The sequence below is a fragment of the Ambystoma mexicanum genome, chromosome 10, assembly GCF_040938575.1.
Source record: "Ambystoma mexicanum isolate Mex_15411 chromosome 10, UKY_AmexF1_1, whole genome shotgun sequence".
NCBI lineage: Eukaryota > Metazoa > Chordata > Amphibia > Caudata > Ambystomatidae > Ambystoma > Ambystoma mexicanum.
In genome coordinates, this window is record NC_090932.1 from 1402407856 (window position 1) to 1402426251 (window position 18396).

Here is an 18396-nt window from a genome sequence, read left to right on the forward strand (position 1 = left end):
CAATCAAATAAATATATTGTTCTGATTTATGTTAGTTACATAACGCTCCTCATACATGGCGATTGAAACATTCGTGTTCGTAAATGCAAAAGTTACATTTTAAATATGTAAAATCCTTTTACCAAGAAAGCCCTATCTCCTGCTATCCGCTCTAGCTGATCTGGCTTGCATGGAATGCTGGCGTTTTTTGAAGGTATAATGATAATGATTTGTTATTTATATAGTGCTTACACCTAAGAAACGTTTCTCATACTTCCATCACATAGCGTTAAACAACCTGCAATATCGGCTGGGTCTGTGGCTCAGTGGACTAGTGCATCCACTACAAACAGAAGTCTGTGTTTGGCTTCATGATCACAGGTCCACTCTGCCCTTCATTCCTCTGAGATCCATGAAATGAGTACCATGGAGTTCGGTAACATTAAACATCTGTTTTCTGTCAGTGGCACCATGATACACCCCAGGGTGCAAAAGTGAGTGATACAACATACTTATGTTATATCATTTGCATTTAATCGAGAACATACCAATGGTCACATTTTAATCCAAAGTTTCCTTAACGCCATCAGTGTGCATCCCATCAGCAACCAATATCATTTCACATACAGATGATCTATGGCTTCTAACGGACACCTGAAGCCAACATTATAAGCTTCATTGAGATAGGTCTCTCGTAAAAACTGCCAGACAACAGCAACAAGTGTAACACTTCTGTGCGAGATTGCGTCTGCTGACATCCAGAGTTCGTACATAGATTTGAGATGAGGACGACGCTATCAGGCAATTGGGAATATGGGGGCCGTACGTATTGTCAGATTCAAGAGGTTACGATCTTTTTTAAGCACTCAGTAGTTGATGCAGTGTCTATAATCCGACTGGCTTTTGCCTAATAAATGTTTTGATTGTAATGCCACATTAAGAGTAATGCTTTTAAATAGAGCCGGTCTTTAACCAAGCATGTTATGCAAAGTCCTGCATATGCCACGTTATATACATAATGCCATGAGGGTTGCCAGGATGGTACCAGCTTGTTTCTACTCTGATCTGTTCTATCGTTACCTACAGACTCCTGACATCTGACCCATCCCAGTTAAGCGAGGACGATCTCCCCAGTGACTTGCAATCCCTGTCGTGGTTGACATCTGTTGATGTTCCTCGGTTACAGCAGATGGCCAGTGGAAGAATGGAATTTAACATCAACTCCCAGAACGCAGTCCTTCAGCAGACAGGTAACTTGCCACTCTGTCAGATTCGTTTGCCATCGTACTTACTGTTGCAAGCCCATTGCCTTCTTGTATTGCTTGCAACTGCTATCCCACCACGTGTGTTTCTATGTTATTGTAAAACCCGAGTCAATTCTGCACAGAAAATTGAAAAGGAAAAAAAAGTATATTTCACTGCCTACAGAAATGATTCTTCAGAAGTACTTTTGAAATGAAATGAAAGCACCCTGAATATTTTGTGCTCAAATCAAGAATAATGTAAATAGAGTAAATACGAACAGAACTCGGAAAGTTTCAACTGAAGCAGGGCACTGCACCTTATGGTATCCAGTGCCCGAGATACTTTTAATAACCCAACGGGTCATGTCTTCAGCACAAATGATGTACAAGGTCATTGTCAGGCGTGGCTTCCAGCATGTGGTACGGTTGTCGTCCTTTTTCTTTTTCCCTCAATTGATTTTTAGCTTTTTCTTTCCTCAGTTCCATCAATGTCACAGCAGGAATTTCCATATGCGTATGCTGGGTAATAGCATTTTGTCAAACTGTGTCAGTTGGGATTGGCAGGTTCACGCAGCTGTCACACACTCTTTGTGCTTAGGACGCGACCATTGCTGGTCCTGTAATGGTCTTTCAGTTAGGTCACTGGCAAGGCATTTTAAATGCTGGGAAGATCATTTTTTGCAGAAATCCCCCACAGCATCTAAAGGACATTCTACAACTGAAGAAGTGTCAACAGCAAGTGACCATCCTTCCTTCACAGCACCTCAGCCTGTGTACTCTTTTCTATGGGTCTCTCAGACCAGAAGGGATGTGAGTTTTTCTCACTCATCTGGGGGCAACCCAAAGAATTCGCAGTTGGAGGCTTAATCCGGGCGCAATCCACGGTTCCCAATCAAGAAGCTAAACACCTTTTGGAACCCTGAGGATCCCCAGCAAGAGGCTAAATCAGGTGCAACCCCGAGGAGCCCAGTGAATGGACTAAATCCAGGCCAAGGTCTGTGGGACCCCACCATGGGCTTACATTTGGAAGCATATGCAAAGACCCCGATTCCAAGAAGGCCGCCGACAGGGGAGCACCGTAATCAATGCTGTCCCGACACCCAGGACCAAAAAGATTGAATTTCTCATCTACAAACACCCTTCTCGGGCGTTTTGAATCACAGAAATGAGGGCCAGAAGAAGTGGGGGCCCGTATTCCATCTATCGAAGAGAAGAACGATGTGGGAATTCGCCAGAACCTACCCCAGTCCTCCAGCAGTCCGGCCACTCCTGAGCGCAGCAGCGTGTGAGCTGGGCGGGAGGCGGGAGGAAACAGAGTATTGGCGAGATCATTGGTGAGAGAGACGAGGGAGAGGCCCCGAGACCGCAAGCCAAGGCACACGAGTGGGTACGCGCTCCAAGATCCCTGTGGGACTAGCTGGCAGCCCTGGAGCGAGAAGGAGAATCCGCGAAAGGACCAAAGAGGGCGGCTGCGTCAACCAAGCCTGTAGAGGAACAGAGGGAGATCTCCAGCAGCCAGCGGCACCGTAACAGCTGATCACTCGAACCAGAGCGAACCTTGCAGTAAGCGGAGGCGGGCGAGGAGATTCAGAAATAAAAAGTGTGGATGCAGGGGTAGAAGGAGAAGAAATAGAGCCCACCCAGGTGGAAAACACCTACCTTGCGAGGCCCAGGAGTGTGGAGCAGCGCGGGACGCGACCCCGGGAAGTGAGCGGTCCGGAGAGCTGGCAAAGGCGGTAATAAGGGGAGAAAGGCCATAGATGTGCGGAAAGGGAAAAATCCAACAAACTATTGAAGGTGGGGAAAGTGGTAGGCAATTAGTGCAAAGCCAGAGACGCAGTGGAATCTGCAGCCCCCGCCCAATAACCTGTGATGCACCAGGTGCGGCACCCCATGTTCCGCATCCAGGCAGAGGGAGGAAAAGCTCTGTAAAATCCCCCAGCAAGAACGTGGGCCCAAGATTAAAGGAAACCTTCAGAATTTCACATACATTACTCACAAAAAGCCGTTATAAAAGCCAACCAGGCCCTCGAGGACCAGACTTAGGCGAGACACCCCCCGAGCACAAGGAACCCAGAGGAGTCTCTCCCAGAGGGAGCAATAAACAACCAGAAAGAAGCCCAGCCTGCATCAGGGACGAAGGGGAGGAAGAGGAGGCCCAGCAGAAGGGAATCGGCCACCTGCGAGGGGATAAAACCGCATGGCGAGCAGGCAGTGAACAATTATGTAAAAAAACAGGGAAAAAGAAACACCACCAGTGTCGAAGGGGGCTAGGAAGCCCCAAGAGAGTAACTTGCAAAAGTTGTGGAGCTGGGAAGCAAGCTCTCAGCAGGCAGCATAGCAGAGCCGGATCCAAGAAGAATATGGGGGCTCCAAACACAGGATGGCCAAGAACAAAATGTGACACAGTCAGTCCTCAGGCAGTACTTCAAAGATTATGGTGACAAAATCGCAGACACGGTCCAAAGACAAATGGACAAAATGAGGGGAGATCTGGCGGTGGCACTACAGAACATAAAAGGAAATGTGAACCAAATGAAAGTGGTGCCCCGAAGAACAGAACCGGGGCAAGACCGGGGAACATCCTGGCAGTTCTTCACGACTACACAATGAAGGAAAAGATTTTGGCAACATAAAGGAAGGCGAAACAGATAACCTACAATGGTTCTGATATCGTACTGTTCTAGGACTTGTCCCAGACAACTCTGATCAAAATGATCATGGGGAAGGCGAATGGCAGAATCTGGAATGGGTTTGGGAGAACTTGCAGATGGTCAGACTGGTGTTAGAAAGGAGCTCAATCCTCGAGATGGTGATTCCGGGGTGGGGGGTAGAGGCCGGTTGAGCTCACTAAATGAAGGGTAGTGGGAAAAGGGGGGGGGCAGCAAGGAAAGAGGGATGTGGGAGAGGATAGGATGTCCGACCCAGATCTTACTGGGAGGCAGTGTACACATAGGTACCCCCAAGACAATGGATAAACACAGCAGGTTAAGCATCATCTCCTTGAATATTAATGGGATGAATTCCCCCGTGAAAAGGAAGAAACTGGAAAGATACTTACGGAGGGAGGGGCCAGATACAATAACTTTACAAGCGATCCATGTGCAGAGCCCGGACAGAGATAGAGTGGGAATACGGGGGTTCCACCAAATCTACCAATCCAACGACAAGGGCAAGAGGGGCGGAGTGTTGATAGCCCCTCCGGAATAACCTAGATCCCACAGTCACTGCCACTGAGAGGGACATCCAGGGGAGATATACGTAGCCCTGAATTTGAAGCAGAGGGATATATGATAGCCACGATCTATGCCCCCAACACTGGGCAAGATGGTTTTCTCCAAAGGTCAATGGCCCAACTGGAAAAATTTGCAAAGGGATCAATGGTATTGACAGGGGACTTTAACCTGGCATGGGACCCAGGAAAGGACAGAAGCAGAAAATGTTTAAGGGCACAGGGCAAACCCTTGAAAGAACTGGTCGAAAAAGTCGATAGGCTTGCATTGGTGGACATATGGAGGGAAAAGGAAGGGGATAAGGAGGGATTTACATTCTTCTCAAATGTTCATCGCTCATCATCTAGGATAGATTATATGGTCATCGCGCGCGTTGTTGGGACGGGTGTCAGATATAGAAGTGGGGGCAATAATCTTGTCAGATCATGCGCCCATAACCCTGAATGTCAGAAGGAGAGCAGGACTTCCAGGGCTGTGGAAATGGAGAGACCCCACATTTCTGTTTAAAGATGACACACTAAGGGAAGAGATTAAGGAGGGGATAGAGGTCTTTTTCAAGGACGATTGCAGGGATACAACCGAGCAGATGAGGTGGGATTCGTTCAAGGTGACAATTAGGGGGAAGATCCTCGTTACCAAGGCCTGTAGGGACAGAGAAACTAGAATAGTAGAAAAATAATTGGAGGAAAAACAAGCAGGTAATGGCCCGGATGGGAGTGGGAGTGAGCGGGGAGATAAGGAGAGAATATAGGGCCATAAGGGGCCAACTGAAAATAATCCAGGCTAGGGTGGCAGAGCGTTTCCTACTATTCCTCAAACCAAAGTACTACATTAAAGCAAATAAAATGGATAGACTTGTTGCCAGGATGCTGAGAAGGGAAGAAAAGGCCAAAACCATACTAAAGATAAGGGTGGAAAGGGGGTGGGGGGATAAGCATGGACACAGCCAATATATTTCGCGAATTTTCTAGATATTACACTGAGCTATATAGGTCGGAATACCCACCGGAGAAGAGACAAGCGGGATACATAGACAAATGCGAAATAGCAGAAATAACAGAGCAGGAGAAAGTGGCACTATAACAAGTTAACACCAAGGATGAGGTGTGTAGGGCCATTGCATCACTACCCCTCAACAAATCTCCGGGACCAGAGGGATTCATGTCAGAGTTCTACAGGTCCTTTAAGGAAACTTTAATCCCATAATTGATAGCCCTCTTTAACAAATTCGGAAGAGTGGGGAATATCACCCCATCTATGGAAGAGGCAAAAATTGTCCTACTGCCAAAACTGGGCAAAGACCCGACTGGCTCAAATAGGACAATAGCTTTAATAAATGTAGATGCCAAGATATACACAAAGGTTCTAGTGACAAGCTTGGGCCAAATTCTCCCACATATCATTAGGAAAGATCAATAAGGCTTCATTAGGGGCAGACAGACGAGTGACAATACTAGAAGGATAGCACATCTCATAGAAAAAGTTAACAACAAAGATATCCCCGCCCTCCTCATTTCTCCAGATGCCACCGGAAAGGCCTTCGATAGGGTAGAATGGCAATTTCTGCGCTTCACTGTGAAGAAGATGGGATTTGGTGCATAATTTCCAACACAAGTCCCTGTTTCCTTTTTCTGAGCCATCCAAAAATACACGGGGAGATTTGTTTGGTATCATAAAAGGCAGAGAATAGCGAAAAAGGGTAATGATGATGCCGAGGAACTGGGGTGGAATGGGGGAGCTGGACATTAAGGTGTACTTCTTAGCGGCGCAAACAAGAGTGATTACGGATTGACTGAGGGATGATTGGGCCAAAATATGGAGTGCAATGGATAAGGCGGTGGTCGGGGCGAACCTAGCGGAAGTACTATGGAAACCAAAAGAGGGTAGGCCAACAAACATGTACTGCAGCAAGATAGGGTCCTTGGTGGGGGATTCCTGGGATGAGCTAATAAGGCGGGCCCAAATTACTACTTTCCCGTCCCCATTTATACCAATTTCTGGGAACCCGCAATTTTCTCCAGGGGTGAGGGGAAAGGGGTTTAGTAATTGGTAAGAGGGAGGATGCCACAAGATCCGGGAAATGTTTGTGGGACAAGAAATCAAATCCTTCACCCAATGTAAAGCGGAATTTGGGGTGGACGAAGGGGAGAGGTTTCATTATACCCAAATAAGACACTGGCTAATGCAGCCATCTCTGAAGGAGGCAGCGACGAGAGTCTTAACCCTATTTGAGAAATACCTGCTGGCAGACTCGGGGGATAAACATATAGTGGGGGTAATTTATTCGCACATCAAACCGGGGGAGGAGCCAGGGTATAGGAGATACATGGCTAGTTGGGAAAGGTCAATAGGCCAAACGATAGATGAGACAGAATGGAGGTAATTGTGGGCAAATATTCCCCAAATTACAAGGTTGCTACATATCCAAGAAATATGGTTAAAACGTATGCTACAGCGGCACCTAACCCCGGTCAAGCTCCATACATTTTACTGCACAGTTCCCAAGAAATGCTGGAGGGATTGTGGTTTGAAGGGAACTTGGAGCCATATCTAGTGGGAGTGGCCACGCATCCAAGCATTCTGGGGAGTAATTCAGGAGGCAGTAGAGGAAACCTTGGGGTAAAGAGAGGGGGGAATAAAGGTATGAAGATTCTGGGCATAGGAGGGACTTTGGACAAACTGCCCACGAGAACAGAGCGCAAAGTATATGTGATCCTAATGATGGCGGGGGCATTGGTGGTGGCGCACAAGTGGAAATCAAAGGAACCCTCTACGGAGCACGAATGGGTGAGGAAAGTGTGGAACTTCACAGCTCTGGAATGGGTCTCATACTCAATACAAGGAAACCACCAAGGATACTTGGCCGATTGGAACCTGGTGCTGAGGTTCTTACAGAAAGGAGCATGGGGAATCTGGTGCCCGAGGAGAATGAGATTTTTGAGACTACTGTAAACATACTCCGGCCCCCGCCTTAAGGGGCCTAAGCACACTGACACCCAAAAAAAGAAGGGAACTCAACACTGTTACGGGGTCCAAGATGCAAAGGCAGATGATGTTGATGTCTTCTAGGGAGTGGGGAAGGGACTAACGGACGATCTTGACCGGACTAAGGGGAGGGGGGATAGGGAGGGAGGTTTACTTAATGTTGATTTGGAGATGCCAATAGAAAAATTATATGGAAAAAAAAATGCAAGGATCCCCAGCAAGGAGCTACATCAGATGCAAACCTGAGGATCCTCATCAAGCGGCTAAATCTGGGTCAAGATCTGTGGCTCCCCACAAAGTGGTTAATTCCAGGTGCAAAGCAAACGATCCCCAGCAAGGGGCTAAATCAGGAGCATCCAGATGCAAGCCAGAGGATCCCCGGCGAGGGACCAAATCAAGGCCAAGGTCTGTGGGTCCCCACCAAGAGGCTAATTCCAGTTGCAAACACAAGGATCTTTGTCAAAGGGACTAAGGCCAGGTGGAAGACTGTATTACCCATGAAGGGGGCTAAATGTGTGGCTAATTTGCCCTTGTTTCTCTCTAAGGATACTAAACTCATGGCTGCATCCAGCGGCAGTACCAAGGTACAACATGGTTCTCCCACAAATATGGTCCTTCTAGTACAGCCTAGGTCCCAGTGTGAAGGAAAAGTCTTGGTCACTAAAATGTCGGACATGTCTTCTAAAGAGCACGAAAAGGAGCCCATTTCTAGCACTTCCCTTGTAAAGCAGGATCTTCTCCTTGAGGCGAAAGTCCTTTGCATCCTCAGTGCAGTGGTTTGCTCCAAAACCCATAAATCGATGCCAACAATGTTCGATCTTTTGGTGACTTCACACCCCCCTTGGTGTATTCAGACCTGAGGCTATTGGCCCATGGCTTCTGGCGTCCTCCTCCTAAGAGGGTTTGCCCTGAACTTCAATTGCAGTGGCCTTCTCAAGACAACAGATTTTTCATGAAATGTCAAGATCTTATTCAATCTCCTTCTACGAAAGGAGACTTTTTTGACATTATCAATCCGTTGCTTCTTCAGTTGTTTATGCCACCTTCGATTCTATTAGCCTAGTGATGCCAGTATCCCCAGCTGCCTCTGCCATTGGGACCACAGCTCTTGCTGCCTCTGATTCCCTTGGATTCCCCTCCTACAAAGCCCGGGTGTCACGATAGAAAATACGAAGGAGGACTGTTCCCATCAGGAATTATTGTAAAAAGTTGGTTATTTAAATAACTGCCTTTTGATAAGTGCTGTAGATTTCATCAATGTCCTAGCAATAACCCTATCTCTTCACAACACAACATGTGGATTTACTAAAGATCAAATCATTATTAAATTCTTCTACAAAATATAGTCAATCACACACAAACCAACATATCGTTTTTCTAAAGAGCAAATCATTTAGAATGTATGTATCACAAAATAATAAATCAAACCATATTTCATAAAATTGATATATCCAATGAATAAATATGCCACAGACAAACATGGCACATGGGTATACTCAATGGAAGTTGAAAATCAGAAGAAAAAAAAAAACAAATAGCATATTTGTTGTTCCCAAAATACACATGAAAAACTAGATTACATGCAAGTGAACGAAGGGCCCTGTTATAAATAACACGTCTCCTGCTCCTAATCTGAGAGAATCAGTCACTGAGCTACTAATAGTAAGGCATCAAAATCACCAAGGATTCTCGATAGGGCCCCTTACCAGGACTTCCTTCATCCGTGTGTGCTTTCCACAAGAGGATTGCATGTCTTCTTGAATTATTGAGATTCCTGTACCAGAAGTGACTTCGGCCATTTTAAGAAGTTCCACATGTGTAGCCAAATTAAAGAGAAGACCTTACATTCATCTCAGAAGGTGGGCAGTTCTAGGCCCTCGGGCCTCGGCAAGTTCCAAGAGGGTCCCCGAGCATCATGCTAGATACGCTAACAGCTACTCTTCAACGCATTGTAAAAGCAGCGTAGAAACCCTCCTGGGTTCTTCCTGGAGCATTCCTCGTCCCCTAGAAAAGTTGTGAAATGTGCTTGGTCATAGAAGGCGTGAGTTGCATTTGTGGGTTTAAAAGAAGCCTGAACCTAGACCCTTACATTCAGCTGCTTTTTGATATGATTGAACTTGTGGATTTGGTTAATTATCTCTCACAGACCGGTGTGAGGGTAGACTGTAGACCGACAGTTGATAGTTTATGTTCCATTTTCATGACTGCATTTTTTCCATGCCATCTGAGGTTTTCCTCAGTGCTCGGTGGTTCCCCTCTCTTCCTTTTTTTAATTTTTGTTTAATTATTAATTTTATTGAAATTTATAGAAAACATACAAACAACAAACTTATCAGCATTGTAATCGTAGAATTCATTGCATAGAATCCACACCCCATAACCACCCCCAACCTTCACAGAATTTAAAAAGCAAAACAGACCAACTTATTATCACATGCCATCCAAAAACCCACCCCACATATCATCAAACAATTTCAACTTTTTGTTCCTGCGAAGGATAACATTCTCAATTCTGGGCACTTGCCTCAAGTCCTCCACCCATTCTGAACAGGTCGCCTCTCATCACATTTCCATTTTCTCAAAACAATTTTTTTCGCAGAATTTGCAGCCCTAAAAAAACAGCATTTCTGTGGATAAGTGAGATCTTCCACTTTATCATCCTCACCCAAGATGATAGTGTTATAATCAAAATCCTCTTGCAGCAATAGAACCTCATTAATCTTCTCAGTGACACTCCTCCAAAATGTCCTCAGTTCATAACAGTCCCAGATCAAGTGCTCAAAGGAGCCGACATCATGCTTACACCTCTTCCTTAAAGTATACTTTCTAGTTTGACTTCCTATCGTTAATTATTTTGGGTAAATCTTATACAATAATACTAATGACATGCAGGTACTGGTTTGTTTCTCTCTCAGTGAAGGTGCTAAACCAGACCGTCTGTCACTCTGTGTTATGGACATCAACAGCTGGAAGAGGGACAACAAATGTAAGCTTATTTCTAAAAAGACCAAGCTAATAGTCTTTGGTCCCAACCCTTAGTGCTGGAACTGCTCCACGAGTCTATTGTACTTTGATAATTTCCCACATCTGACCTTTCTCTCAAGGTACTGATGAATGCTACATTTAAATCTGTCTTAGTTCTTTCTTTGGCCTGTGAGCAAAATGCTCCCCTATCTAATCCTTCCTCTGTATGCTCGTGTGGTAACTGCACGATTACTGTCCTGCTTAGAATATGCCAATGGAGGCTTACACTCTCGTCTTCAGCATTGGGGTTGCCTGCACATTGCACTCCCGTCAGGTCCAACTCCGCCCTCCACCCATCTAGTTTTGATCAATTGAATATCATCGAGTACCATTGACTTGAGTAATTTTAAGAGGTTTAAGAGCGCTATAATAATACCTGATATTATTTCGGCCAATATCTAATAGAGTCTCTTCACAAAAACCGAACTAAGCTCCTCTCCTCTTGATGGGCGTGTGCCACTTTGAACACCTGCAGCCTGTACTTCCTCGGGTGCATGAGAAAATCTAACTTAAGGCTCTCTGTATGGTCCATAAAGCTATTCACTGAGGTACCCCTTAGTTTTAATGGGATAAATGGATGTCCAGCTGTAAGCACGCCCTTCTAGACACGCTTGTTCACTGCACCACAAAGAAAGTAGTCATGATTAGGTTGCAGAGCCTTTCCTCATGTCGCATCCATGCCCTGGAATGCTCTTCCTCCGTGCTTCCCTGTCCCCTTGACCTTAACATCTTCCAGGAACACTTGAAGATCCATGTGTGTGCCAAGTAGCTATGGCACATCTTTTACACTGACAGCTTCATGTCCCCTTTACAGCAGCATCAGGCTAGCTTTTTGAAAGTCACGGCTCTCTCTGTAAAATATATTAGCCTAACATGGAATCATTTTCATGAGAATAAGCACGCGAAAGTAGAATCGTATAGCATTTGCTGTTAGCAGTGGATTTCCTTGGTTTCCAGGGGTAAACATCAGGAAAACTGCGTTTTTCTGCAACATGATGGTCCTACTAAGACATTATGGATGGCAACAGTATATGTGCGCTCAAAGGAAGGGGTCCTCCCTAGCAAATACAGAAATCGGATGTAGCTGCACATATATCACTTGTGGAATTTGAATACATTTTATCTTGCATAATACACTGGGCAATGTCTCCGTGGATTTCTCACGAGTTAAGTGCTTTCCGCAGGCATGGGACCAACCTACAGATTGCAATTTAAAATACAGGAAGCCCCACTCTACCTTTATCCTTCCAAAGTTGATAAATGAAGTACCATTACATTGTTTAATTATAGCATTTATTATTACAACAATTAAACGCGGGAGAAATCCGACATGAAGCACTAGATCAGAATGTGATATTGTTATCATTATTACCAAGGCAACAATTCTGGTTTTCAACATGCCTGTTACATTTTTTTTAGCAGACATGTGTGATATTGCATTTCCGCTGTGTAGAGATGTGCTGCTCTTCTTTGTATTAAAATTAGTTTTAATTTAACTCCCCATTCCAAGTGGAGAACAGTGATTATACAATTGTAGGCTCTAGTTAGGGTCCTTTTTTAAACTTTGAGAAGAGGGATGTGCCAGTGAACTTAAGAACCATGGGAATGTATGCTCTTGTACGTGCTACACACCCATGTGTGTTCGCAACCGTTTCATCAATTAAAAACAGGAGGAAAAGAGATTATGCAATTGCACAGCAGGTGGTTTGGATCAATGTGATTAGTTTAAGGTAAATATTGAGGTGCAGAGGAGTGTACAGCAACCCTGGCACTAGGTTGCATTAGTCGAAAACAGAGAGAAACAGTGTCCACCGTCTGTGGTACACTTGCGCCCTCTGCACACTCTGAGTTTTGTGTGCTGACAAACAATAAGTAAACATAAACTCATCAAGACCGGCGTCCTTATGTTACATAATTTTAGAAATCGGAACGTCCACTTATAGCATTCATAATAAAGTAATTTGATGGAGTTTTTAATAGATTTTCTGAAAAAAGAAGAATGTATTCATATAACTCATATACAAAGTAATTAGATTTTGACAAAATGTTATACAATATTCATTCATATTGTGTACTGCACGTATATCAATACTCTTCATTATTCACACATCTAATAGTGAGCTCTACGCGTTTCGGGTGTTCTATTCCCTTCGTCAGGAGCAATCGTTCAATCAATGTTCGAAAAAAGAATTTTCTTTTGTTCAGTCTTGTAATTCCTTCAGCAGATTCTGCATAATAAAATGAGAGAAGACACCAGATAAACAGGCCGATTCATGGAATTAATGTGTGCCGAAAATCGCAGCGCAAGCGTACGAAAGCGTGAAAATCACAGCACAAGTGTGTGAAAGCTGCGCACATCGATTCATGGAAGTCCGTGCGCGTGTAAATCCTGGGATGTGCGCTAAAATCGTGCGTGGCACACGCGGGCGCACACGTCATCAAACGGCGTGCGCTACGCGCACAGCGAAAGCACTCATAGCGCGGCGCACACAACAAAAGTGGGCGGAACACGGGGCATAACACGCGGAATGGGGAACAGCGCGTGAATATGTGGGCATTACGGGGGAAGTACAGGAGGTAAATGCACGGAACGCCCACACGTGTGCCTACAACACGTATTCATGGAATCGAACAGGGGAAACGCGTGTGCCAAAAAAATGTGCTAATCCGGAAACACGTACGCCAGCAGGAAGCAGGTGTACGCGGCCCTGCGCAGCATAAAAGTGCGCGCAAACAACAAGCTCAGACGCTACGATGAATATACCATTCCTTGCAGCAGTGGTCGTGGGACACCGCAGGAGGAGGAGGATAGTCAGGCCCAGAATTTTTACACCCAGGACCAGCCTTTTTGGGATGCCTGATGACCAGGTGTATGGGAGGTACAGGTTCCCACCACACATAATACTCAACCTGGTGAGTGAGTGGGAGGATGACCTCACATCACCCACCCTGTGCTCCCAAGCACTGAGCCCCTTGGAAAAGGTGCTCAATGTACTGCACTTCTTGGCCACTGGTTCATTTCAGTGGAAAAGTGCCATAGTGGGGGGGGGGGGGCGTCACAGGCCACGCAGTCACGCTGCCTACACCAGGTGTTGGCCATCATGACTGCACGCTCTTCAGTCCGCAGGCACATATACATGCCCACAACACCTGCAGAAAGGCAGACTGCCATCCAGGACTTTTACGGGGTGGCACACTTCCCCAAAGTGCTAGGTGCCATTGATTTCACCCATGTGGCTCTACGTCCTCCCAGGGCAACTGAGCACATCTATAGAAACCGCAAGCACTGGCATTCCATCAACGTGCAGGTAGTATGTGATGCCAACGGAATCATCACCTCAGTATATGCCAACTATCCAGGGTCCACCCATGACAGTTTGATTTTCAGAATGTCACCCCTAAACCGGGACCCAGAAGCTGGGCGGCATGGCGATACATGGCTGCTTGGTGAGTATAAATGCCTCTGCACATGCATGCATGTCAGATACTGAGTAATGTCACAACCCCACTAATGATACCCATCATCACCTCCCCAGGGGACAGTGCCTACCCTCTGAGCACCCACATGATGACGCCAATTCGGAACCCCCCCACACCACCCGAGGTAAGATACAACACAGCCCATATTGCAACCCGGGGCATAGTGGAGCGCACATTCGGAGTGCTCAAGTCACGCTTTTGCTCCCTTGACCGCTCTGGTGGACAGCTTCTATACGCGCCCCCAGTAGTGTGCAGGATCATAGTGGCAGCATGTGTCCTGCACAACGTTGCAACCCGCCGGGGCCTGCCGGTGGACATGGTGGTTCCCCCACATCCCCAACCACATGCACGGCCAGTGCGCATGGGAGGGGAAAGGGCACGTGGTGAGGCAGCCCGTACGCAGCTGGTGGCTAATTACTTCACCTAAAATCACACCCCTGTGGAGTGCACACAGCCCTGGCACATACCAGCTGACAATCAATGATAATGACATAAGGGACAGTCAACTGTCACAACCATACCAGCCTGAGATTGATCACCTGGAAGTGTTACATTGTGTGCATCCCTACCTACTGAAAGACAACCAATGCAGTGTCACAAAAAGACACACATTTATGCTGCATGAATGACTACCCCCTTGCAAAATGCAACATGAAAATAGTGCCATGTCACCAAACCCCTCCCCATCTCAGCTACCCAACACACCATGGCATGTCATGCAATGTGAAAGCAACCAAATGAATGCACAACACATACATGACACAAGTGTCACAAAGTGCACTGTCCCAAATGGAAACAGGCCACAGACAATATGCTCCCAATAATCAATAACAAACAGCACACATGAACAAATACTTACCAGCAACACAATACAGCAACACAGGATGAAACAGTGGCAAAATATGACAGTACAAAATCAAAGTAGTGCAAGTCTTACAACCTGAATAAGCCAGCACATCGACCCCTTCCAACTGCAGAGTGTTGCTATCAGGCACATGTGTCAGTGTACTGCATACAACATGAACTGCATCTGCAAAGGAGACGGCCTTGTGAAGACATGAAGAACATACCTGTGAATAAGGAGGAAGACATGGATGCACAAGCACATATCAATACACCATGCAGTGTTCAATACAACAACATTCCCCATTAGGGTTTGTCCACTCAGTTTTGACTACAGACTGCCCACACAGCTCATGGGAGCCCATTGTCACTGTGTAAATCACTGTCACTTGGTCAAACTCTTTGCAAGCCCATAGAAAGGGGAAGCAGGAGGGGTGTGTGTGTCATGAACCCAAGCATCTAACCCAAAGACAGGACAAGCCTGCATGTGCCCAGCTGGAATACACAGTGGATGCCCACGGGAGCCACACAAGGCAACACACTGAAAAAAAAAATACAAAAATCAAAAATGGCCATGTGTGGACCAGGGTGGGGGGGGGGGCCACCCAGGAGGTTCGAGGACAGGGTGCACACCAACACCCACGTGCATGGATGTTGCGGAAAAAAAATACCTCCATGGGCTCATGGCCTGCACGGCTATGCCATTTTGGGAGAACTGCTGTCGCTCTCTTCACCCTCTACTGCTACATCAGGTGGTGGTGGTCCTATGTGAGGCAGCCAACGCAAAGCCCTGGTATGGTCCTCCATGGCAGGAAGCATGCGGGTGTGGAAGGTCTGGTTCTGGAGGATGATAGTACGGAGATCCCCATGCAGCACCTCACGGGTTGCCTGCATTTCTGCACGCATGGCCTCGCGTGATGCCCGGATCTCCTCACGAGTTGCCTGCAGCTTAGCTGAGAGCGAACGTGTGAGCTGTTCCAGCTGCTGTTCTGACCTAAAATTTCGGGAAGCCTCAGGTTCACCCAGAGTCTCCCTGAGGAAATGGAGTTCTAACCTCAGGGCTTCCCTGTGGCCCTGTGACTCTACAGATATGGCTTCGCGCAGAGTCTACAGTGCCGCCCGTCGGTCCCTGTTGGACGCCAACATGTCTTCCCTGTGTGATTGGCAAATGGAGTCTGTTGCCTGCTGTTGTTGCTCCATCTGCCTTTCAGGGGGAGAATGGAAATGGCTACCCTCTCCATTGCCTGAGCCATCATTTCAACCGATGCTCCCTGTTGTGCTGCTATACTGTAAATGGAGTTTTCCCATACAGTATTGCCTATTGGCATACGGCCACCACGTCGGCGGGCACCACACCTTTTTGGGGCAAGGCGATCTGCACCTTGAGGCTGCAGGACTGCATTCCCCCTTTGATCTGCTGGCCCAGGAACAGGATCAGATGTAGTGGAGTGTGACCCTGCATCCGTAACCACCAAAGGCGGAGTTACCAACACTGACATCACCATAGAGGGGCCTACCCCCTCTATGCACCGGTGCAGGTGGGTTGGACAGAACAGCATCCCTGCCAGAAACACTCACCTGCGACAGCACTTAAGTCCCACTGTCCGATTCAGCACCTGAATCATAGAGGTCTAGGGAGGTGCACCCAGAGACACCCGTGGACAGTATGGTCTGCAGGAGGATAGGGTTTTCACCCACCACCACGTCCACCACTGGTGCCCGGTCGTGGCTGAAATTCCTCCTGGGTCTGCACCATCTCCTCCACCTCAACAGCATCAAGTGCGTCATCACCTGCAAAAACATGAAAGACAACAAATGGAAACAGGCATGAGCACCATAGCACACACATAGGCCTGACAAGGCAGAGATCCAGTACATGAACAACACATGTCCCACACAACTACAACCCTGGCATGCCTGCACTGTCAATGAGTTGGAAGGGGAGGCAAAAAGCAGACACTGAGGACTCCAAGATGGAAAATCAACACATGTGCTAGCACTGGCATCACAGATTAGCCTGTGAGTGGCATGGGAAATCCACATACATGACACATGCCAGCACACAGATGGCACGTAGCATAGCCATGGTACATTTCAAAAGTACAGCCATATGTCAGTGAATGAGTACTGTCACCCATCCATGTGAGATGGACATGATGAGATGAAAAATGCAAAATAGTGTGACAAAATACGCATGTGCCATACAGTGCAACACATCCAGTGTGCAATAATACAGTGATGGCAGGCAGATGGATACATCAATGGTTGGGCACTTCAACATGACATGAAACAACAATCATGTTCCACATTCAAACAGGCCCCAAAAATTAATGTGAGCAGGCCCTTACTCAATCAGCCTGAATGGTCAAATCATTCCCATAACAAGGTAATAAATGTGGGCCAATGTGGGTTGTAATCTATGACAGAAGTCTGTCACATATGTGGCATTAGGGTAGAAAAATGCCTTGCAAAAATGGGAGGATTGAAACAATCAGGCTGAATGAACACTGAAAAATCAGAACAATGTTGTTGCAAGACGAGTTCAAGGGCAACTGCAGTAATTTGGCGCTAATTGGCTACTGTGGTCAGAAGCGATACTGTCATACCCAAACCCAAGGCCGGTAAATGGTTTGGAGGAAGCACATGGGTGACCCATACCACTCAGGAGTACACATCCTCACCTGGCACTCAATCATTACACATCACCCAAGAAGCATACACATGGATTACACACACTTGCATGGGCACTCACCGGACAATGCCTCATGATCTGGTAGGTCTCCCACGCCTTGGATCTGTTCCTCTGTGATGAAGGTTCCAGCAACAGACTCATGTTCAGTGAGTTGGCCGTCCTCTGGTGGAGACCCACCACCAGTCACCAGAGTAGAGTCATGATTGGAAGCCAGCTTGTTCTTTGCTCTGCGTTTAAGGTCATTCCACCACTTGTAGCCATCATCAGCTGTGCGCCTCACAAATCCAAGGGCACTAATGTGGTCCGCGATGGTCTGCCAGTGGGCCCTACGTTGAGCAGTCGTAGTCTTACAGCCTGCAGTCACCAACAATTTGCGGCTATGTGCCGACACATAGGCCACAAGTGCATCAAGTTCGGCGTCATTGAAGCTAGGCTTCCTTGACGTGCCGGAATGTGTAGCCGTGTCTGGGGTCTCAGCCTGTAGTGCAAGAGCACCCTTCTTCTTCTTGTAAGGTGGTGCGGATCCTGAGTGGCTTATGCCGCTCTGGTCAGTAGGGGCAGAAGCGCAGGTGGACTGGGTACTAGAAGCCTGTAAAGGCACAATGACCATATATCTTGGTGCAGGCATTGGTTGCAGGGTGATGTTGGCAGGGCCAACGTCGGTGTGATGGACCTGGACCCACACTGTCCCGGCTGGGAGACTCGGAGCTGGGGTAGATTGAGCTGCAGCTGCCCCTGCAGCCTCCCCACCCTGCCTACTTGGGGCAGCAGATGACATTGCTGCCCCAAATCCACGTGGCCTGGTGACAGCAACTTTCACCGCCACACCTGGATTAGACTTGCTGACCTGGAAGTCAGCCTGGGAGTCATCCTGTACCGGTTCAGGTGACAAAATTGGCTGGCTCAACAAGGGCTG

At 47.0% G+C, this 18396-nt stretch overlaps 1 protein-coding gene across 1 annotated transcript in view; it reads left to right on the forward strand.

The window, feature by feature from the left end:
- FOXN4 (forkhead box N4) overlaps nt 1-18396 on the forward strand; it is a 101393-nt gene that overhangs the window by 52260 nt on the left and 30737 nt on the right. The window contains exon 3 of the mRNA XM_069619429.1: nt 1066-1229. Within this exon, the coding sequence (XP_069475530.1) occupies nt 1066-1229 (164 nt within the window). The remainder of the gene's footprint in view (nt 1-1065; nt 1230-18396) is intronic.